Below are 24,697 nucleotides of genomic sequence, written 5' to 3' on the forward strand. Positions count from 1 at the left end.
ATGACCTCCAATTGGCCTCTGAGTTATATACATGAATGACCTTTCTCTATGAAATGACCTTGCTACAGTTGAAAGAGGCTTTTGTAAGCTCATCTGAGTTCAGAGGTAATTAGTTGAACTTCCCACACTCTTGTGTTTGTCTCCTCCAGAAGAGTTGCTCACTTCTGGGCATAGATGTCACACTTCTGGCTGACTTTCCTTTTTTTTTTTTTTTTTCTGATTTCCTAGTATGTCCAAATCCTGGTGTGGACCTACCTGAGGCAGAGATCCAGTTATCTTTTCTAAGATCTCATAGAGTTTATGGGAAGTCCTGAACTGTGGCTTCCTCTAGTTCATCTAGGCGTGTTCACTGAACATGGGGAAAGGGAAGAGGAATTTTGAATTGAAGAAGGGGATAAAGGGATTCTTTACTACATATTCTCTTTGAGCCACATGCCCACTGATGCTCCTTAGGAAGTGTTGAGCGATGGGCAGAAAAGTACTGGCCTTAGCATTAGGATTAGTGAATAAATGTTAACTGTCTTTTCTCCTAACTTCATGGCCCAGGACAGTAAAAAAATCAAATTGTTTGATGCAAGGAAAGTCTGAACCCTGATCTTACATGAATCCTAGTCCGACTTGGCAGACAGACAGACACAGAGAGATAGACAGACAGACAGGATTAAGAAGAGAACTATACTCAGAGTGATGGATGGGAAACAGCAACCAGGCCAAGTGAGACTGTCCGGCTGTTAGTGAAGCAACTGTGCTTTCTAGATCTGTAGAAGGAAGATGGTAATTCCCACTATGTGATTGTGACCACGATAATACATTTGGAAGGGACTCAACATTCTAAACTAGAAAGACACAAGGTGATTATCGACCATTTTTGTGCTCCCTCTTGTGAGATGTATTACCTCTGAGTAGTCCAAGTGTCTTTTGGAGATACAGGCCATGTTGCTCCAACACTTCCCATTCTGGAACATGCAGGATTGCCTGGAAAGCATCTTGACATTCTGATAGCCAAGAAAAATGTTTTCTCTCTTTTTTTTTCCAGAAAAGTTATTATAAGTGACATTAACCAAAACCGCATTCCCCCTTTAAAAAAAATCAACAGTGAACTAGGAAGATGGCTCAGTGTATGACGGCTTGTCTTAGAAGTATAAAGATTGAAGTTTGGGTCTCCAGGACTCACATAAAAGCCAGGTGGGTGAATGTGGTAGCCTGCTGAAATCTCAGTGCATACAGGGAATTCCTGGAGCAAGTGAGTTAGCCAGACTAGCTGCATCAGTGAGTTCCTGTCCAATCGGGAGTCTTCTTCAGTTAATAAAGTGAAGAATGGTCCAGGAAGACAGTCGATGGCAACCTCTGTTCTTTATGAAGAGATTCACAAACATGCATGTACATACACCACATACACACAAAAATAGAATTGCTATGAATAAGACAGTCTCCATAATTTCAGTCATTCACCAGTCCTCTTGCCAAAATCTGTACTCTGTCTAGCATCGTCAGCTCTGAAGGAGCCTTTGTTATCAGATCTTCTATGAATATATAAATGTGTACAAACATATAGAATGCTCCATAAAGACTGTGTGGTCTTCTTGTTCACCTAAAAACATGTCACGAGTGGCAAGCTAGGTGACCTAATGTAGCTGTAATTCGCTGTATTTTAATGAGGTATTTATTATGTGTGTATGAATGGTTTGTCTGCTCTTATGTGTGCGTACCACATGTGTGTGGTGCCCATAGAGGCCAACGAGAGCACTGGGTCCCCCTGGAAATGGAGCTATAATTGGTTGTGAGTTGAAAATGGGGTAGGGGAGCTAGGAGGCAAACTGAGTGTTCTGTAAAAACAGCCAGTACTGTTATATGCTGACCCATCTCTCCAGCCTCTGGAATTCATTCTTCTTTACCACCATAAAGTATTTTATAGTAGGAACAGCATAGCCTGCAGCATCCCCTGTTGATAAACATCTTCCCAAGTTTTTGTTACTTAGAAAATCTACTGCAGAGCACTTGTTAGCACACATACACTGCCTATACCTGCACCTCATCCTCTAGGATACGTAACATGTGGAAAGCATGGTGCATGCTTAGCTGTGGAGCACGCATTTCACACCATTGTCGGGTCTCACGTCATCATGGTTGAAAAGCTTGTGTCGCACAAACGGTTGTGTGACCAATTCAGTGACTGCTTTGATGTCTGATTTTTGTATTTTTCTGAGCTAGAACTACTTTTGGATGCAATATACTGTCCCCTTTGTTAAATGTTCTTTATTTACTTGGCCCATATTTCTAGAGGCTTTTCACAACAGAAGTTGTTTTGTTTCATAGTTTCAAATATTTATCTTTGTTCCTTGCTTTTCTGTTAAGTTTATAATATCTTTCTTGTTCTTAGGATGTTTTAAATTTTTATGGGAAATGTTATCACATTTTTTTTTCTCCTATGGCAGTTTGATTTCAATGTCTTTTTCATGCTTGCCTTTCTTCAGTTTATAGTAAATTCTTATATTTTCTTGAGTTTTTTTCATTGTTCTCAGTCTTTACATGTTGGCTCTATACTTCTGTGTGAGGTGTGGGTACAACTTTGTTTTTGCTTTTGTAAAGGCCACTGCGCCACTGGAACCTTCATTGTTTGATCATGTGCTTCTTTACCTGATGCTTGTTTATTGGTGAATGACTTCTGGCTTCCCAGTCTTTGTCCCTGCTCTCTTTCTCTGCCTCTGAGGCCCTGGCATGCTTAGAGGAGTTTACTCCGCCCCTTCCTTGAACAGCTCACCCACTTGTGCTGTCTTTAATCTTGTTGCCTTTATTGTGCACAGATCCACTCCAATCCCCCCAGCATCTTGTTTATTGTAAGATTAAAAGAGGAAGAACGGCTTTAGAGCACTAGGCCTGTGGGTTGTGTCTCTACATTTGCATGTTTTTCTGGGCTTATTTGTGTATTACAAGCTCTATCATGATGGTGCTCTTGTCTGACTTGTTTATTTTTATTTATATGTTCATAAAGGCCAGAGGTAGGGTCCCTTCCTCGATCACACTTCACTTTACCCTCTTTTGTTTCTCTTCTCTACTCTTCCCTTCTCTTCCTCTCCCTTCCCTTCCCTTCCTCTCCCCTCTTCTCCCATTCCCTCTTCTTCCCTTTCCTTCCTTCGTTCCTCCATCCTCCTCCTTCTTCTTTTTGAGTCAGTGTCTCTTACTGAGCCCAAAGCTCACTGATCTGGCTAGATTCCCTGGACAGTGAGAGTAAAGGATCTTTTTTCTTGCCTTTGTCTCCCCAGTACTGGAATTTGTATCAATGCCAGTGTATTTTAGTGACATGGATGCTGGAAGATCAAACTCAGGTCCTCATGCTTCTGTGGAGTATATTACTGCCTGAGCCATCGACCCAGCCCCTCTCTGATGTTTAAGATTAAATGTCATGTGAATTCACATTATACCTTGTGAATGACATTTACAAAAATTACAAAAAAAAAAAAAAAAAGCTAAATAAATGAGTAAAAGACAATTCTCTGGCAAGGCACATTTGCATTTTGAATTTTGTTTTTCTTATGACCTGAACAAAGTGTTTTGTCAAAGGAGTTTATGCTGTTAGTCACAGAAGTGCACAGAGGAGGACTTTCTCAACTGTTCATCATGTTTCCACAATTGCTCTGGCCTCTGCCATGTGCCACATGGGTAAATGTTGAATTCTCGAGACTATTTATTCAGAGCGTTTTGTCTGATCATTGGAATCTGAGGAAAGTTCCTTTTAGGGTGAAACATTTCAGATTAGCTAGATATAATCACTGAGTATTGGGGCCTATGGCAGTATCTATCAAGACTCTCTGTTGAGTGTTTAAAACACAGTGGCGCTGAGTGTAAACATGGACCTTACAGAAAGGACACTAGATAGTCACAATGACCATACATAGTTGAAACCATGATCATTACTATGTAAAAAACTATTTTTTCAGTGCACTGAGCAGTTGAGTCAGAACACTTAGCTGCAGTAACTGCTGAATAGAGACTTGAGCAGGTAAAGAGGGATGAGCCTGCCGGAGGCTGGTGGAAAAAACAGACGGAAGGAATAAGTGAGAAGCTCCAGCAGGACTGAGCTGGAAAGTGAGGACAAACGGATGGATAGAATGACAGACTAAAGGGCTGATGACAATGTCAGTGACACCAGGCAGACTCTGGAGTCATGTGAACCCTAGCCCCATGTGCCTGTTTGCTTCTGGATGCTGTGACATGGAGCTTTAACCACATCCTCCTCAGCTACATTGTCAGTAAAAACATGTCATTCAGTGAGTGTCAGTGAAACGGTTCCTGGGACATTAGGAGCATTTCCTACAGGAATAGGACATATAGGTCTGTTTCGGTCCTTCTGTGATTGTTAGCTAGCTACTGTTCAACTTGATTTTTAAGAAAAGGGGGAAAATCGTCACTGGTTTTAGAGATTCACAGCCTGAAGGCAAGCAGCAATGTCAAAAGGGAAATAATTTTTTTAAAAATATATATATTACCTATTAAATCTGGTTCAGTTCAGTTAAAATCAATTTCTGAATCCATGGCTTGTACAAGAAGGTAATGATTAATAGATAACTTTATAATAACACAGAGGTCAATTTGTCATGTGGTTTGGTGAAGAGAAGGAGACCTGGGAAGGGTTCTGGAGAGTAGAAATGTGTGCCCAGAAACTCGTGCAAGAAGTGCCACAAAACAGAGTGTGTGCTTTGGAAACAAAAGCCTTCCGGAGAAAATATGCCCAGACCTTAGCACTTGCTAGCTGGCTGCACCCAGGAGCTCGGATCTCTGTGGAAGGACATCCTTAGATCATAGTCATGAGCGGCACTTCTATGACTTTCTGTCTGAGAGTATTTTCTGGGACACTCTTCAAAAGCATATTTTCCAGTTTCTGGAGTTCCTAGAAAAATCTAAGGCCACTGACATGTGTTTATCACACCCGAGTCAGTGAAATGAAGACACACACAGCATCTCATGTGATCTCTCAGGCCCTATATCACACATCACAGAGTCACATTTATATCTTCCATTTTGGCTTGCTTTGGCTCCATTTTCTTTAAAGAAAACCATCTGAATATCTGGCCTAAATTTTTTTTTAGGGCTTTTGAAATGCGTCATTGGGTATAGGTGATTGCCACCAAACCTGATGATCTGAGTTGGATCTTAAGACCCACAAGGAATGGACTCTTACAGTTTGTTCTCAGTTCATCATGTGCACTCATGTGGACACCGTGAATGAATGAATGAATGAATGAATGAGTAAATGTAGACATTTAAAATATTTTAAGGGGTTGATAAGATGGCTCAAGGGGTAAAGGGGCTTGCTGCCACATCTGATGGCTTGAGTTTGAATTCCAGAACACATGTGATAGAAGGAGGGAGTCGATTCCAACAGGTTTTTCCCACATGATGCGCTCGGGCACACATACACACACACACACACACACACACACACACACACACACACGCACGCACCAAAAGCAAATAAAACCATGTTCAAATAGATCAACACAACACGGTTTAGACATCATCACATTGAAAAGCACCATCTGCTTATCTGCCTCACCTCTTCCCTTGCCCCCACTTCTTGCTGCTCAGTACAACTTTTGCCTCTCTTTCAGGAACCATTCAGACGAATCTCTCCCAGAAGTCTCCCTACTCAGTCCAGCTTACATGGGTTTTTCTCCTTATTGCTCACGGGTGTTATCTGGAGGATAGAACAGTTTTAAATTTACAGAATCATTGTGATTAGGTAGAATCCCTGTGTACTCAATAACATGAGTTAATAATATCTTATATTACTAAGATTTATTTATCAAAATTCGAGCCAACATTGCCGATGCTTTCGTTACTACAGTCCGCATCTTACTCTGACTTCCTGGGTTTTCCCTATGTCCCTTTTTCTAGTCAAGGACCCATGCAGTGTGCTACACATTACATTCTCCTTAGCTGCCTCTGCCCCTGAGCTGAGATATCGTCCCAGGCTTTCTTGTTTTGGAGGACTGACAGCACCAAGGATCAGTTAGGAATTCTGTAAAAAGTCCTCACTTATTTGTCTGATGTTTTTCTCATGAACAGACAAAGGCCATGGTTTGTGGGTTGTGACCACTGACCTCAAGTGCCTTCCCGTCACATCCTATCTAGGGCACGCACTGTCATGATGACTTTTCAATGCCGATGTTAACCATAATCACCTGGCCCGAAGTGGTTTGGCAGATTTCTCCACTGAAAAGATGCTCTCGTTTCCTTCCGTGGCTTGTACTGCTTTCTTTGGAAGCAAGTTACTGTGTGCAGCTTCTATGTGAGGAGCTAGAAGTGGGAGGGGGTGAGACCCCACTTGCTTGAAATGGGATTAGCTACATAAATTATTTGGAATTCTTTCTCATGGGAAATGGGCTATTCTCCCTCGTTTGTTTATCCAGTCATTTATTTACATCAACATGGATTTGTGGATATTTATTTTATACTCTGAGTTATAATCAAACTTTCAGTTGACTCTTGTGTGCTTTTGATGTATTGTGTGTGTGTGTGTGTGTTTATGTGTGTGCATACAACATACATTCCAGGCTTATCCCGTGTGTTTCCTGATCCAGTTCTACAATCAACCAGTTTTTTCTAAAGGACTCTGATACCTTTTATTGGAAGATGGGATTAGAAGCCAAGATCTGGGCACTTGGTTTATATTGTCAATGGATGCTCACTGCCAGGATGCTGTCGTCTCTAAGGCCTTCCAGCTAACTGAGTGAAGGGCCAGTGAAGGGCCAGTGCATATTACATTCACTTGTATACAAATAGCTACAATGTAAATAGGTAGTTACACTGTAACTACCTCTATTGAACTAAATCTGTAACTACCCCATAATATGCCTCTATTGAGCTAAATCTGGGTATATAGTGGTATGTCCATATCTAATCCATTGTCACATGATAACTCAGAGGAAACCTTAAAAATTAAAAAAAGAAAGAAAAAGCCCAAAACAAAAGTCCTGAATATCACTTCAAAGCTAATGGATCAAGAAAAGTGTTGAACTTATAGAGATTTAAAAACAGATTAAAGTTACTGGATGTTTTCCTTGGTTTAATGTTGGAATTAATGTTGATAATATAAACATATTAGCTGACATCATAAAGAAAATGTGTACTTTGTTACTACCATTTGGTATTTGCCTCATATGTTGCTATCTGTGGGTAGTTTTGCTGATTTTTAATTCCAGGAGTGAGTGTTTAATTTAATGGGATTGGGAAATTCTTGCATGGAATGATCCCTGGGTGGGATTTGAAGTTTTAAATAAGGAAATACCTTTCACAAGAGTCCCAGATTGTCTGTGAAAATCATGTTCCCTGTGCTAGTGAAATCTGCATTGCTCATTTCTCTCCCCCTCTCTGTTTTCTTGCATTACTGGTGGGCTGCAGACTCCAGATCCAGCTCCATCTTCCGAAATGATCCTGAATCCCAGAATGCCCCTGGTCCTGCTTCTGCTCCTGCTCATCCTGGGCTCTACAAAAGCTCAGGTTAATCCAGGTAACACAGCCCCTGATCAGCTGAATGCTGAGGACCAGGTGCCTGCACACACCTCTGCCAGAGGTTATTGTAGAAAGAGCTCTGCCAAGGGAACCCCACTGTCAGCTGTTTTCCCCTGCGTGGTGAAGCGTAGCCATGTCAGAAACAGAAAATCATACCCCCTCTTATATAATGTGTTGGGTATTACACCAGAGATTTTATGTAGAGCAGAGACATTTAAAAAGACTAGGAGAAGGAATGACTCTTTGCCGCTGTGTGTTCTGGGGCAAAATGGGAAACTTTAGGTGAGGCAGAGAGCTTCTTTTGGTTGTATCATCCTCTGGATGCCTTGGATCTGGGTTTTAATTAAGAGTCCTGTTATTCTTCTGGGAGGCTGACTCTGTAGGATGCCAGGTTCTCAGGATCCTTGGCAGGTTCTCGTAGGATGTGACTGTGTTCAGAACGGATGTGTGAGATGACTCTTTCAAGTCAGTAGTTTTGTGTTGTAGATCATATATCTTTAAACTTTAACCTAAAGTATATGATTACATCATCCGTCTACTACACACAACAATGCTGTTTAACAGTCTTTACTAGCTCATTGAACTTCCAAATGAGTGTTTGTTTTGCTCACAAGCTTATAGTTTGATGGTTTCTGCTGTGCATGGGTGTACTATACTTTGATTTCTCTTGGTGCATTTACCTACCTGGGAGTCAGCTGGTTATTGGCTCATCTAGGGTTACTTTGGCCCTGATACTGCTCTGTGGATTCCTCTAGCAGACTAGCCTGGCCATAGTTTCGTGGAAATCGCACAAGAGCCTGAGTAGAAGCAGGATGTGCAAACAATCTTTCAATAAACTGCTCAAATAATGTTAAGATTGTATCGGTGGGGAGGTGGGCTGTAGCTTAAGACCTCATCAGGAGGGATGAGGCTGTAGCTTGTCTACTAATAAGACCCCATTTCAATTCCTAGTACTGAGGGGGGACCTCATTGGTCAAAGTAAGTCACATACATGTGCTCAAAGTCCATAAGAACAAAATAATGTATATGGTAAAGAGATAGGTAAAGATGTTAAGTCACAGTTTTTATCCTTCCACAAATATAAATATATGAAAGTACACATATCTTAGTATTCAGTTGGATGGATTTTTACAAACCCAACATATACATTTAGACCAGTCTAACTAGAAGCAGAGCCTAACTAGGAATGTGGGCTAGCAAATTGCACACTTACATAAAACACGAGGTTTCTAAAGAAAAAAAAAGTGATCTTTTGATTGTGCTGCCCCTGAATGTGAACTTTGTAGATGATGACATTGTAGCATCAAAGGTCATGGAGCCCTGGAAGTGAACTAGACTTCATATACAAGAAACAAGCACCGGTGGAAGCTACCCCGCCCTGGAGACAGTCATTATGTTGCTTTCTAGAAAGAAAGAGGACCTTTTCCTGCTTGTAGTTATACAGATGAAGACATATGATACATGGGCACTGTGCTTAGATTCTTTAACTGAATTTTTTCTGTATGGCCTTTATTCCAGGGCTACAAGTAGTAGTTGCCTGCCCATTCACACTGTTGTATAATACTGTGTGTACTTCATTTACATGGTCTATGATGGATGGGAATGTGATTAGTTTAAAGATTGGGCCTATTGTGAAGAAATCATCCATATTCTTGCATAGAGTTTGTGGTGAGAACATATACTCAGTTTTCTGGGATTTATATGCAGTAGTGGAATTCCTGAGTTGCTTGCAACATGTCATTTAATGTTCCCCATAATGCCATAGAGTTTTCCAAAGTGATTTTTTTGACCCACTTAGCCTCCCACAATAGTACATAGAGTTCAGCTAGCTGTATGTAATTACATTGCAAGGGTCCGTTCATCTTGTCTTTGTACCAACATAATGGTACATTTGTGAGAGTGCTTCCTCCCACCAAGTCCATGGGGGTATTCTCTATACCCTCAATAGGAAACATGATCAAAGTTCTCAAAAAAAAATTTAAAGAATTGTTGTTTGAGTGGATTCAATGCTTTTCCCAATAATCATTATAAAAAGCTTACTTAGATTTTAACCCAGATAGCTTTTTATATTTATGCTGGGTATCTCTCTTACCCTCTAAGGTTTGGTTGTCTCCTCTGATGGTCTTTCTGCTCTGAGCTCCAAAGAGGAGGGCAAAGAGTGTATACAGTGTCTAGGTGCTGAGTGTTGCCATAGAGACTGGTTTACTTTGGTCCATTTAAGCATTGAACCAGGAAACCCAGTGTCTAGTGTTAGAATGCAAGCTGTGGTTCTCGAGTAGGAAACAGGCTGCCAGAAGGCAGTTTTACTCCATGTCTTGCTATTAGGCATTTTCTTTCTTCCAGCACAAGGAAACAGACATCTTAATTTTGAAAGATGTTCCTAGGCACGTGCTACCCCTTGAAGAAATAACCATTTTCTCTGCCACCCCCTTTCATTTTACCAGGTTAAGATGGAGATGAGGAGGTAAAACAGACTAAAAATCTCCACTCCACCTCAGTCTTAGATGATTGTCTTGGAAGTTGGGGCTCATGGAGTTGTACGGTTTGGTTACTGCTTAGTGCAGAGTAGATATATAATAAATATTAGTTGATTTAGAGGAGACACTTCAGTGGTCCCTACTGGTGTTTCCCAACTGAGGCAACTGAAAGTGCTGATTGTCACAGATGTTGCTCAGGGACAATCACTTCTAGGCCTTAGATATTTCACATAGGTTAGCCAAACTGTATAACAGAGAGACTTAGGTTATAAACAAACTATATGACCAAGTGTTGGTAGAAGCCGTTTTAAGGCTATATCAGAAGGTATCAGAAATCTTATCCTAATTAGTCTCAAGTCAAATTTCTTCTAATGACTGTTTAAAACTCAAGCATTCTAACATGATACTAGCCAACACACACACACACACACACACACACACACACACACACACACACATGATAGATAGATAGATAGATAGATAGATAGATAGATAGATAGATAGATAGATAGATAGATCTTGGTGGTGAAATAAGTCCACGCATCCACAATGAAATCACTATTTTTCTCTAAGAGCAGAAAGGTTTGTAATACAAGAAAAACACTGCAGCTCGTAATATGCTAGATAATAATTGTCTCGTGGCTGCAGGCAGCGTCTCCAGCACTGCGGGGCCTGGCAGTATGTGTAGTAAAGACCCAGGTCCCAGTGATGCTGCAGAGTGCGACACGGGTAAGCACTGCTCGAAACACTCAGCAGATGCATCTCATTTTTAATTGATCTTCGTCGTGGCACTCTCAAAAAATAAAAAAATAAAAACATTTGTGATTCCTGTGTTCTGTGACCCTAACCCCACGCCCCATCCCCACCACACATTTGAGATTATGACCCACAGTTTAACCAGGCTCTAATGCATCTGAGCTTTGGCAGAGAGGTTGGTAAGTCCTGTGATGCTACTGACATTTCCAGAGATGGCAGTGCTCATAGTGGCCAGAGAGGCTGGAGAGTAGGCCCTGGAAGTCTCCGTGAGAAATACTGCGATGCCGTAGGTTCCAGCGCCACAGTATGGGTAGAGTGCTAACAACAGTTCAGTTCCAACAGTGCACTAGAACCCAAACCTAACAATTGCCAATCTGCCGGATAAAATGACAGAAGGACTGAGGGTGGCATCTTACAGCAGAATCATAATTCAGAAGTTAGAGAGGATGGCAACCCATACCCAGCAAGCAACTAAGCTGCCAGTTACTCAAAACCATCTTTACAAGTCAGCAAGACAACTTAGGTAGGATTAGAAAACTCTAGTGAACAATGTAAAGTTCCTTTAGGAAAAAAAAAGTTCCTTTGGCTTAAGTATTCATTCACTTATTTAATTAGCTTATAACTACAAGTTGAGTAAGTTTGAGGTTCAACTTGAAGTCAAAAAAAAAAAAAAAAGAATAAGGTTAAGAGGGGTACACAGAGATCACACTTAGAACCTTAGTCTCTTCACTGAGCTAAATGAGGAAGTCCTGTCCTGAGGTCGAAGACTTTTGGGGCTAGTTCACCCGGCAAAGAAACTGCAGCATTGGGGATGCTCTCGGTCTCTTCTGTAACAATTTGTCTTCTTACTCCCAATTCCTAGACTTCCCTCAAGGCTGATGTATGTTGTCTATTTTCCAACTGAAAAATTATTTCTACTTTCATTGGTTCCCACTATTCATGTCTCGAGAGAAATGCTGCGGGTTTAATGGTTCCTTTCTGTCTCTGTCTCTCTGTGTCTCTCTGTCTCTGTCTCTCTCCCTCTTTCCCTTTCTTGCTCTTTTTCTCTGATGATTGGAACAAGCCCTGGAAGGGAGGGGATATAAAAAGCAGGAAAGAGATCTTCCTGGATGCATTTCTCTCAAATGAGCTATGCTAGATCGGCTTTTTATTTCTTGCATGTTTGTCAAGTCTAGCCCTGGCTGTCCTCTGAAATCCTGTCTTTCAGTAAAATAATACCTCCTCTGGGGACAGCAGAAATTCAACTGTCCCTTGAGCACTTCTGATTACACCAAGTGGGAAAAAGGAGACGACCAATTGCAGAGACTAACAAAAGCATCAACTGCTATTCAAGGACCATGCTGTATGTCCATGGTACTGTTTTCAGTTGTGTTAACAATGTAATCTTCAGAATGTAATAAGGAGCATGCAGTCTTCTTCTAGTTTTACAGAGGAGGAGTGGGGGCCCACAAATGTTTGGTAAAACTTAAATGTTAGAGAGGAATCAGAGTAGGCTAGATGAGATCCCATCTAGTGCTGTCAGGATGATATACCTGAGTTCTACTGCCTCCTGAAGACAGCGAGATGACAAAATACCAGTGTAGAGGAGGCTGGGAGTCATGGGCCAGCTGTGTGGTCAGAGATAGCAGGGCCTGAGAAACCACTGCAATTGAATCTCAAAACTTGACTTGTGGAGACGAAATTGCATTTTTGTAAAAGAAAACTTCTCTGTTACTGGGTGTCTGAAGGACTTTGTGGCCAAATTCCAGAAAGCTCAAGAAAGATTAGTTTAAACACGTCTTCTACAGATGAGGAAACTGAGTGTTGTGGCTGTATCATTTCTCTGGCTATAGTTAAATGCGCTGAACAAAAAGAGCACAAAAGAGGAAGTTTGGTTTGTAGTGGTATGTTATAGTTCATCACTGAAAGAAAATCAACACAGGAACTCAAGTAGCATACACAGTGGCAAGCAGAGAGAAATAAATGTATTTTCATGCTTGCTTTGGCCCAACTATCTTTTTTCATTATTATATGGTTTGGAACCCACTGCCTAGGAAATTGTGCCTCCCACAGTGGACTGGGCCTTCCAGATATAGGGATAGGCCAGCCTGACCTAGGCAATTACGTTATGAGGCTGTCTTCCTAGGTGATTCTAGATTATGGCACACTGGCATTTAAAATTAATTGGGACACTGGTTCACAGAGACAAAATGATGGGAGGAAACAGACATTGAAAAGCATACTGCTACATCTAACTTTGGACCAAGGCTGTATCCTGACTGCATGAGTGAGCATAGCAGGGTTTTTAGCCTTTGTTTGAGCATACTCAGTCTTCTTACCTATCATCCTAGCTCATTATCTAAGGGCTATTGCAAAGAACAATGCATGTAAAGGACCTGGCATAACACCAAACACACAAAATGTGCTTAAGAGATGCTAGGTCTTCTAGCCTTCATTTTATTTGTTGTATTATGATCACAGACTTCATTAATAATTTGATTATTTTATACTCTCTAATATATTTGAAATTACATAGAATATACTTGGGGGAAGTTCATGGATCTTACATCTTAGGATGAAGAAGCTCCAAGTGCAAGTGTTATGCAAACATAGCATTTTACCCCCACACATCTGGTGAATTTTTGTCTATACTCTGAAGTTTTGCTTGTATTTTGTACTTTACACCCTCGAGATTCAGGTCTCAGGCTTTCAAGAGGCAGACAGTTGTTGGAGTGAAAAAGAGGATAGAACTTCTCTTGCTGTGGTCATGGAGTCAGAACCCTTAGAGACTTAGGCTAAGTCACAGGGCCAGAAGCATGATCATGTAATTGCCATCAGAGTACCACTTCAAGTTTTTTTCAGGGGCCTCCTTTCTTTGCCACTAACTGCAAACTTAAGTTTGCTTTGTTGAGAGGCCAAGAGACTACAGGAGGATCCTCCTCAATCCTGCCAGGAACGTACAAGATGTTACTGTCTTCACTCACAGTGGGGACATAATATTGAGTTGCCTAAGGTTAAGCATCATCACTGCTGTTACAACATTCTTGCTTAGCCATGCCTTTTCTAAAAGCTGGCAAAAACTTCAAGGCCTTGAAACCTATATCATTAAGATATACAATAGGTGCAGTTGTATATAAGTGTGCGTGTGTGTGTGTATGGGGTGTGTGTGTGTGTGGGTGTGTGTGTGTGATGCTAAGATTAAATTTAAGTTCTCATTTATGCTAGCAATGCTCAACCACTGACTCAAATATTTAGTTCTTCTTACTTTAATTATATATTTTTTAATGAAAGGCCTTACTAAACTGCTTAGACTGGCTCCAAGCATACTACATCGCCTAGGCTAGCTTTGAACTTGGGATCCACCTACCTCAGCTGGGATTATATGTACACACTGTCATGTCCAGTTAACTTATTTGTATATTTACAATTACATTCACATGGTGCCTGAGTTGTCAAATCTCCAGTGTCTTGCTGGTGGAAATGCTAAGGTATGTCAGTGAGCTACGGCAGAAGAAATATGCCAGGCCAGGTGGCAAGAGAAAAGAGATGCTTTTGAGTGTAAGGAAAGGTAAGGAAGCACAGATGAAGAATAAAATAGGAAGACAGGAATGGTTGTCAATAAAACATCACAAAGGCTAAGGTATACCAGGGTGGTACAATAAGAAGGTGAAACATAATTTTGAAATCTATGGTGTATGTGAAATATTTCATGACCACGGTTCTTATCTTTTTCTAGGACTAAGGTCATTGCTGTATCCCTCTCTGCAGGAGGCAGGTTTCTGGTGCCATTACATTTCAATGTCTCTGGCTCCAGGGCATTATAAAGTTTTAATCAGTAATTTCCTTCCTTGAGCTTTCTTTCCATATTGTTCTTCTCCTTGAAGGTCTTCCTGACTTTTGAGATCATGCTTAGGACAGCGTGTCTACTGTTGGCTCTCAGCAATGTGTTGAAAGAGTGGTGAATGGATGGTGACTCTGGAGGTCAAGGGTCAGGATTCTACTTCTAGTTCTGACATAAGTCAATGTGATGACCGTAAATACTAAAGGAAATCTTTGTACCTCGCTGTAATCACCAGCTCTTTGTTGGTATAATAAAATACCCGAGGCAGGGAGATGTTATGAAGAAAACATGTTTGTGCTTATAGTTTGGGAAGTTCAAGAGCAAGGAGGACATTGGCAGAAGTGTGTTCAAGAAGAGAGCTGGGAAAAAAAGAGAAGAGAGTTGGGCAGAGCCAATTTCATTCTTCAATAATAACCTATCATGGGGTCCTGTGAGAGTGACCTTGCTTTCTCAAGGTGGGACCCTCCATGACCTAAGGACTTCCCAGGAGTCTTCATCTCTTAATGTTCCTCCAGTTTCCAGGTTTTTCACATTGGGGACAATGTTTCCAGTCTGTTATGTGGACCTCTGAGGAACAAACAAAACTTAAACAGCACTGGCTTTACTCAATTATAAGGTGGAGAATGTGACTTTATGATTTTCATTCAGAAGATTACCAGGGGTAGGGGTGGGGGACTATGGGTGATAGAGAATGTAGTAAAGGAGGAACTTCGAAAAGTTCCATGCAAATACTAGATTGCTATTTGTGATGTTGGGAAAAGAAGGGAATCAAAATAATCCAGACACCCTACATACGAAGTGTGTGCCAAGTAGATAACAGGGTAGGAATGGAGATACAAGTGCCTGTTATTTTGCCTCTGATCTCTAAGAAAGATTTGAGTTGTTAGTGGGAAATGAGACCTCTGTCAGCCCTGGGCTGTGGTCATCCTGATCCCAAAGCGACAGAGCAAATGTGGTGTGTGTGTTCTAGGGTAGGGTGACTGTTGACTTAGCTTTTGCTTGAGCAAATCTCTGAAGAGCAACGATGTAGCAAAATAAGCCTTCCAGAGTTTTTGGTGGTTTGGACACATACACAGTTAAAGTAAAAACAAAGTTGCAGTCATTAAATCTTTGAAGTTTGTGTGTGTGTTTTATGGGCTTATGTGGGTGGTGATAAATTGTTAAATAATGTGCACCTTTTTCTTCTGATTGGGAGATGTCTCTGGCTTCGGCCTTTATCTGTTTTTCTGTGGTGATGATCTCCCACACACTCGTGACCATGACGGGTGCCTGCTGCCATGCTTGGCTTATGAAGGCAATCAGTAAATGCTTGAGTAACAAGGGCAGGGAGTGTAGAAATGAAAGTCTAGGGAGTTTAAGCTCCTCTGTGTTTTTATCCAAGGGAAAAATGTAAATTGTATCATGTGAAACTTCATTTCGGGAAGTTGTTCGGGAAGCTGAAGTGGAGGCGGTGGGAATGTGATTCCTTTAACAGTGGGATGCTAAGTGTAGAGAGAGTAAATCCATTGGGAGAGGGTGGGCTGAGGTCTCCAGCTTTGGCTAATTCCTGATCTCCTCAGGTCTGAGTAAGAACATAACCTTCCCAAGTGGAGGAGTGGAGCAACCCTGGCCACACAGGAGTGAGCCTCTTCTTAAATACCCAAGTTCCCCCTCCTATGGTCTACCAGATGAGTATTAGGAGGGTTATAGATAAAAGAGTTTGTGGTTGCATTTGGTGTACATCTCTTACTTTTGGTGTTTGTTATGGCTGAGTTCAGACTCCCTCTTTCAAGTGTTACAACCACAGTAAAGATAAAAGGCAATGAAGTCCGCCCTGTGTTTTATCACTAACACATCCTTGGTGTGGAATAAGCCCCATCTGGGGAGTTGGGGCAAATGTAATTTAGAAAAGTATGCTTTTAATTTGCTTTCCTTTAGTAGATTTGATCAACATTTAAGATTAATACTAGCTTTTTGTATTAGGACTGCTCTCAACAGTCCCGCTAATTAAGTCAATGATGGCCCCACAATTCTATCTTTGGCTACTGGTGTGTTTCTTTCTTTTGTCTTTCTGAGTTTTTGTTTTGTTGTTTGATCTTGAGTCAAGATCAAACTACATAGCCAAGGTTACTTTAGAATCTGCTGTGTAACTCAGGTTGTCCTCAAATTATGACTCAGCATCATGCCTTGGCCTCCAAAATGCTTAGACTGCAGGTATATGCCATCAAATAAACCTGTCTGTCTGTCTGTCTATCTTTCACACCCCACCTCTTTTTACTCTCTCCCTTCTTCATTTCTATCTTGTTGGTTTTGTTTTGATACAGGGTCTCATACAGCCTGGGATGAGACTGAACTTTCTGTGGAGCTGCTGCTGGCCTTGAGCTCCAGTTCTTCCTCCCCTATGTCCACCTCCCGCTGGGATTATTGGTGTATGCCACTATGGCTGACTCTGTTTTATTTCTTGATTAAATAAAACAAATGTCTGATTTCCGTCCTGAGAAAGTAGCCTTTCTATAGTTAGTAAAGCTTGTACACAGAAAACATACTTCATTACACTTTACATCTCAACAGGTTCCAGTGCCCAAAAGATTGAACTGAAACTTTACCAAGAGTAAAGAGTTACATACAACAGGAAAGTTTTGGGACACATTTCTGCACCTTCTTCATTATGAGTAGTTACTGAGAAGCCAGTGGTGTGATTGTAGAACTAACCTGGCCTGCATTTTTGTGGAGCTGGGCTGGCTAGCTCTTAGAGCATGCTGTTGGATCTCTGGCTTCTGTGAGAGCTGTGAACCCCAATTCAGATTGTCCATTGATGGAGCAGTTGAATTTACTGGTATTTGGCAGAGTGACACATCTTCTGTTGGCAGAGTGACACATCTTCTGTCTGCGTAGTTGGTAGGGTATAAGCTGAAATTCTTGGTTAGTGAGAGCATCTCCAGAGCCCTTTTGAGTTTTTCTCCCTGGCAAGTCTTGAATCCTTTGGCTTTCCCATTCCTGCTTGACTTGGCTCAGCATAAGGCACGTGGCTGAATGAAAGAGCTTTGCTCTTTGAAAGAGGAGCAGCTCCATCCAGATCCTTATCAGCACTGCTGTTTTCTCTCATAGCAACCCCTACAGGTGCCACAACCAGCATCAGCCACTTGTCCCTGTCCCAGTCTGGTGGAGGGTGAAAGTAACTGCAAGAATTCTCTCTCCTCTCTGAGACTGCTCTCTTCTCTAAGGTCTAGTTGTTCCACTCTCTCTGCCTCATCAATATGCCACTTTTGCGTAGAGCATTTACCAAGTGTATCCAGCTTTTCCGGGTACTCTTGGGGGAAGGGTTAGCATTGATTATCACAAGCTATTCTACCCCACCTGTGAACAGGCATCAAAAGTTAACATTTCCTCTTGTCACCAAGATCCGCCCCCTTTTTAAAAAAGATATATTCATTTTATGTGAGTACACTGTCATTCCCTTCAGACACACCAGAAGAGTGCATCAGACCCATTACAAACGGTTGTGAGCCACCATGAGGTTGTTGAGAATTGAACTCAGGTCCTTTAGAAGAGGAGCTAGTGCTCTTCACCTCCGAGCTATATCTTCAGTCCACTGTCACTCCTCTTAAATGCTCATGTTTCACTTAACATGTACTGTATTGTTATTATTGTTATTGTTATGATGATTATGATGATGATGATGTGTTTGGGTACACATAACATGTGTTAGTGTGTGTTTTGCATGTAACATGGCACATATGTAAAGGTAAGAGAACTTTGTGAAGTTGACTGTCTTCATCCACTTTCAGGTGGGGTCTGGGGATTGAACTTGGGTCACCAGGCTTGCACAGCGAGTGCCTTTAGCCCCTGAGCCATCACACTCAACTGTTTTTGAACTGACTTCTAAGCAGAACCAAAGTGAATAGCTCCCACCAGTCAAGGGGGTAATACAAAGTGTTGCTGAGGTTGGACTTGGTATTAGAACGCTTTCCTTGCATGCATGCAAGGCCTGGACAAATGCCACACACACACACACACACACACACACACACACACACACACACACACACATACACACACACACATACACACACACACACACACACACAAAATGCAACCTTGGATATTAACCTCATCCCTAGTCTTTTCCCCTCCCCTTGTTAACTTATTTATTTTTGCCCTATGTAACTCTCTGGAGGCCAGTTGCAATTTTTTACTAGAAGGAGTCATAATAAAAATAACCAGAGAATTAAGAGTACATAAATATTATGAAACATCATTGCTCTAAGTTTAGAAGAATGCTGACTGTTTCTTTTACACATCCCCATAAAGACGTACCATTATTATGAGTAAGCAGAGAACACAAGCTTAAAGGGTCATAAAATTTTCATGTTGCTTAAGAAAGGATGCATGTGGTATTTAAAACACATAAATTACCTTTCCCCTTCTGGATATCACCTACTGAGCACTGTTACATCACATAGAATGTGCTGTGATTTGTATTTAAACAATTTCTATAACAACCCAACTTATTATTGAGAATGAGGGTTATTAAGGATTGTTAAGAAAACATAGCTTATTTTTATGTTGCAGGGACTGGTACCTGATAGAAGCAACCTGAAGGGGTATGGCATAGTTTTAAAAACCCATAGTTTTAAAGGCACTGTGGGGGAGGCATGGCAGAGTTCATGGCAGTGGGGATATATGGAAGCAGCTCCTTGTATGGTGGTAGATCAAGAAGCAAATAAATGGCTGGAAGTAGAAGTTGATACTGTCTTCAAGGTCTAACAACCCACTTCTGCTAACTAGATCACAATCCCCGAAGTTCTACAACTTAACAGAACAATGTCACCAGACTGGGACAAGTGTTCAAATATAAGAGCCTATAAGGGACCCTTCACAGTCAAACCATAACAGAGGATAAGGAATCTAAAGTTCCCAGAGGGATGGGATGTAGTAACCAGTCTTGTACTTCCATATTAGAAGGACAGAATCAAGTTTGAAATGTCGAATTATTATTTTTATTTATTATTCTCCCATATATTACCTCCTAACTGCATGTTTTCCTCCCTCTACTCCTCCTGGTGTCCCCCAACTCCCCTCTCTCCTAGATACACCTCTCCTCCATTGCCCTTCACAAGAGAGCAGGCCTCCCAGGATATCCACCAAACATGGCATAACAAAACACAGTAAGATAGGACGAGGCAGCCCAGTAGGAGGAAAGGGTCCCATGAGCAGGTAAAAGAGTCAGAGACAGACCTTATTCCCACTGTTAGGAGTCCCACAAGAACAGCAAACTACACAACCATAATGTGTATGCAGAGGACTGAACTCAGACCCATACAGGACCTGTGATTATGGCTTCAGACTTCGTGAGCCCCTATAAGCCTTGATGAGTTGATTCTGGGGGCTGTGTTTTCATGCTGTCCTTGACCCCTCTGGTTCTTACAATCCTTCTCCCCCTTCTTCTGTGGGGTTTTATAAGCTCTGCCTAATGAAACATAGAAGTATTATATGCTGAACCACAAGCAGTATTTTCTATCAACTGCTGAGCTCCATGTTATTTCTAACCCAGTTGTTTCTTCTGCGTTTACCTTCTTGTCAGGACAAAAGCATACTTCTTTCCCATCTACTGGCTCACGTATGTAACCAGGAAGGGTGCGCCATCCATCTCCACCTCCGTATCCTATAGCCCATGCATCCGATTGTCTTTCTTGTCTCTAATATTTGTTTCTGGAAGCTATCTTGAATTCCTAGGGCAATAACAAAGAGAATTCCTAAGGGGGCGTCAACTGAGGGAAAACAGTGAAATAGATCCACTCGAAAAAGAATAAATCCACAGCCTGAAGAAAGCAACTTAATAGTCTGGTCTGGGCACTCGGGGTGAATAAGCTATATGCGGTTTGTGGGAAGCAGCACCCACTTTGACTGGGCTTGTTCTTTCGAGAGCTGGAAGAAGTAGTTTGAGGCATCCTGAGAAGGACCAGAGCTGGGAACACTGGGTTTCAGTCACAGTTATATTGGTCATCTGTGAGTTTCTGAGCGAGTCAGTTCACCTTGGTGGGCCTCACAGGTTCTGATATTGAATAACTAGTGTCCTGTAAGTTAATTTTTTTTTCCTGGCTCTAAAACTTTACAGTCATAGATATATCTTTAGATCATTAGACCGGCTTATCCCACCCCCTGACCCTGACAATCTCCCTCTATCAAACACGTGTGCCTGGAGAGAGCCAGGGGTTGTGCTTAGACCATTCATGTGCTCTGTGTTTTCCTGGAAGCTGCATATAGGATACTCATTGACAGGGAGGCAATGGGCCGGAGCTGGCCGTCGGTGGTAAACATCTTGGAACAAGCAATGCTTTCATCCTTACGGCCTTGGCTCGGGAGTATGAAAAGTAATTCTTGGGATGCTGGGACCTGGTGGCAGCTGTTTCTCCTCAGTCTGCTTGCCAACCCCTACTGGAGCTTGGGATGGACAGAGTTCTCAGCTGGGCTTACTGTGGCTGATGCTGGTAGTTTTCCACTCTGGGAAACTGGAAGAGTCTGTTGGCATCTCTATCAGGAGATTGGTGGGTAGCGGAAGCATCCGGAAACCACCAAGACAAGTCAGCAAGCAAAATCTTTAGCTGGAGTGAATCTTACTTCCTGTGACAGGCTGCTCTTTCTGTACATCTTTCTTTATATCTCAGAATATGGACTGAATAGGGAGGGGAATGCAATCTAGTGAATGGGGAAGGGGGCTTGGAAGAAGGAAACGGGTCTGGTATCTAGGATTTGAGCCAATGTTGCAGTTCCGTATCTTCTCAAATAGCTGAGATCCCTTCCACAAGGTACCCAAAATAGGCATATTCAATAGAAAAACCACACTGGGGCTGCAGGGAAGTGCCACGTTGGGCTCTCTGGGCCAAATTTTCTTCGGGTTCCAAAGACCCAGCGGGATGGGTAAGGCTGTCCAAGATCAGCTCGTCCTCTTCCTCTGCCCTTCCTGTGAGGCCCCAGGAAACACTGAATCATGGAGAAAGTCCACTTACTTATTTTATGTTCCATTGCTATTTTACTAGCTCTAGTCTCTGACCTCCCTGTCTTCAACCTTATAGTCCTTGGATCTGATTTCTAGATCTTGAACCTAATTCCCATTGTCTTAGGAGGGCCAAAAAGTTAATCATTCCTTTTCTATGATTTTGCTTCCCTTGGTTTCAATTCATAGTCAATCACAGACTGAACATATTAGATAGATAAGGTCAGAACTAATTCACAAATGTTAAATGTAGTAATTGGGACTGAAATGACTAACTCTTGACCACTCCTCTTCTGTCACACCTGGTTCCTGTCATTCACTGCACTTAACCTCTCTACATAAGCACTTTGTTGTCTTCTTGACAAGCGGGTGTGGTTCATCTGCATCATGAAGACCTATGTTCAAATCCCAGCACCCATAGAGCAAGCTGGGCATCCCACAGATGCCTGTAACTTTAGTTCAGAGGCATTAAACACCTCTTTCAGAACTCCTTGCAAGTCCACACACCTGCATACATATATGTGCATATAGACATGCACACATAAATAAACAAAATAAACATTTAAAAAACACGCGAGAGCTACATTCACATAACTTTTACTATGGGATAACATAATTGTTCCATTTTTCTATTAAGTATTGTTTGTCTCTTACTATGATTAATTTCTAACTTAAACTTCATTATAGGTATGCACACACAGGGAAATATAAAACAGTATGTAGAAAGCTTTGTACTATCTGCTGTTTTAGCCGACCATTGGAAATTATACCCTTCTAATGAATGTGAATCTATTGTGACCCTTGTAGCCTAATCCTTACTCTGATATTGATCTGAGGGTTTACATCACATCACAGAAGAAGATTCCTGTCATCCCTCAGGTCTCTCGTCATTGGAGTCTCTTGTAACCAAACACCTGAAACTTCCTCAGTGGATCTTTGTGTCTGGTTATCCAGCAGCTCTTCTCTTCCTCTCCTACACATAATATACCCCCTCTGTGGAACTCTGTCCCTGCCTTCTGAGAGACAGCAGGGCAAGCTACTGCCTCACAAATACTTGCTGAACCCCATATATAACAACTCACTTGGGAGGGTCTGACAACCAAGGTTTCTTAAAAGAACCTGTTGCTTGCATCCTAACACCATATGTTAGTACTTTTGATATTTTGTCAGAGTCTTGGAGACTACAATAGCAACAATCAAATAGGTAAGCAACTATGTATTCAATGTCTGAAAGACTATTGTTTTCCATTTGTCTCTTGGACCATAATGAAGGTCTAGGAGAGAAATCATTTTATGTCTGATTCACTACTGGCTTGTATAAATGCAAGACCACTTGTTAATGGGCACATTTGTTCACTTAATATGTAAATGGATAGATTGCAGTAAAGTAAACAATGCTCAGACTTATGGGGAATCCTTTTCTATTTGTTGTCTGCATGACTCAAGGTTTCCCTTGGATGAATTCCCAAGATGATGTCTTTAAGCCTCTGGGAAGAACTCAGCAATCCTGTGACACCACATAGCAGAGACTCCTATGTGGTCTTCCTCTGTCACCACCTCTGTCTGCCTGTCAGCACACTTCTGATCTCTTTTGCTTTGTTTCCATATCTGTTAAATAGGAAAAAATTCTTGCACAGAGTCAATTAGGACATGACAGAAATAGGATTTCCTGGAAATGCCGTTTTACCAAGACACACTGTAGGGACAGTGGCAATGGCTTGGTTATTGTCCCACAGAGCAGTAGGTCCCAAGGTGGGAAACTATTTATGATATTATGACTCACCTTCCTGGCTGTTGCCAATGTCTGGCTTACCTCACATGTCCCAGAGGACAGAGACTCTCATTCGGTTTACAGCCCCACATCTGGAGATGTATGATGGATGGGACTGTGGATGTTCTATACCGAAGCTGCCAGCATGACGTCTGAGCATCATTCTCTGTCCAGGATGGATGGGATCTGGGAGTAGAGCTCTGAGCCCAAACCCACAGCAGGATAACTGCATCTTCACCAAAATGCAGCCCCTGGATTTAGCTTTCAGATGTGCTAAGATCTTCAAATGCAGGCAACATCGTGCAGCAGGCTCAGGGCCAAAATGGAACAGAAAACTCTTGGTCTCCATTTGTCTTTCAGACGGGTGTGCTTTTTGTTGTCCATTGTTTAGAGCACATGTCAGGGTCTTTAGGCTTTGGAGGCAAGGGGCTCTCAGGCCTTCAGCCTTCCACGGGAGCTGCTTCACTGGTTTTTCTTTGCTTTAATTTTCTCACTACTTAGACTGAGCAGCCCTAGTTCTGCTGCTTGCAAATGGGCATTGAGAGAACATCCAGCCTCTGGTCACACAAGCCAGTCTAAAAAAACCCCGCGTGCATGCTTGTAACATGAGGGTCCAATTTCACTCTTGGGCATGTGGATATTCAATGTTTTTAGCACCTTGGTTAGAAAGACTATTTTCCCCTTTCCCTATGTACTGTTTGGTACCTATGTTGAAGATTAGTTGACCTTATATATGTGAGATTATGTCTGGGCTCTTCATTTCATTTAATTGGTCACATTTTTGATTGTGAGATTAGCCTTTAATGGCTAAGCCATCTCTCCAGCCCCATTGGTTACATTTTAAAATATAGGACTGCTTTAATTATTACAACTTTGTGATATATTTTGATATCTAGACACCGAATATCTCTAGGCCTGTTCCCCATTTTAAAGAATAGTCCAGGGTTTTTGGTTTGTTGTTTTTTGTTTTCCTTTGTTTTGTTCGCAAGGCCTTTTGTGGCTTCTTATTTCTAGAAAACTTACTGTTGAAAATCCATTGAAAATCTTTCTTTTCCTTCCTCCAAATGATTTCTGTCTCTGTTTTATCCACCTAGTCATTTTTTATTGCATAGAATATGGTGACTTTAAAGTATTTTTATTTATTTGTTTTGTCTTTATAACTCAGGAAGTCTGGATCTTGTCCAGGTCTCACTCACTTGCCGTAACTGGACGCTGTCAGGCAGTTGCTGGCTCATCTATTGGGTTCTTCCTTGTTTCCCATCTCTCTGAGATGGTGATCCATTGTCGTTTGGTGCCCATTATTTGAAAGCGGGATTATTTCCCATAGGGAATTTCATATGCTCTGTTTTATTCTCTTTGTTGAAAGTGAAGTCCACCCCTGAAAC

The 24,697-nt window shown here is 41.7% G+C and overlaps 1 protein-coding gene across 1 annotated transcript in view; it reads left to right on the forward strand.

Moving 5' to 3' along the window:
- The window catches only part of DDR2 (discoidin domain receptor tyrosine kinase 2), a 115,963-nt gene that overhangs the window by 61,830 nt on the left and 29,436 nt on the right, over positions 1 to 24,697 (forward strand). The window contains exon 3 of the mRNA XM_080935585.1: positions 7,402 to 7,510. Within this exon, the coding sequence (XP_080791711.1) occupies positions 7,429 to 7,510 (82 nt within the window). The 5' untranslated portion in view covers positions 7,402 to 7,428. The remainder of the gene's footprint in view (positions 1 to 7,401; positions 7,511 to 24,697) is intronic.

This window comes from Micromys minutus (assembly GCF_963924665.1).
Source record: "Micromys minutus genome assembly, chromosome: 1".
Taxonomy (NCBI): Eukaryota; Metazoa; Chordata; class Mammalia; order Rodentia; family Muridae; genus Micromys; species Micromys minutus.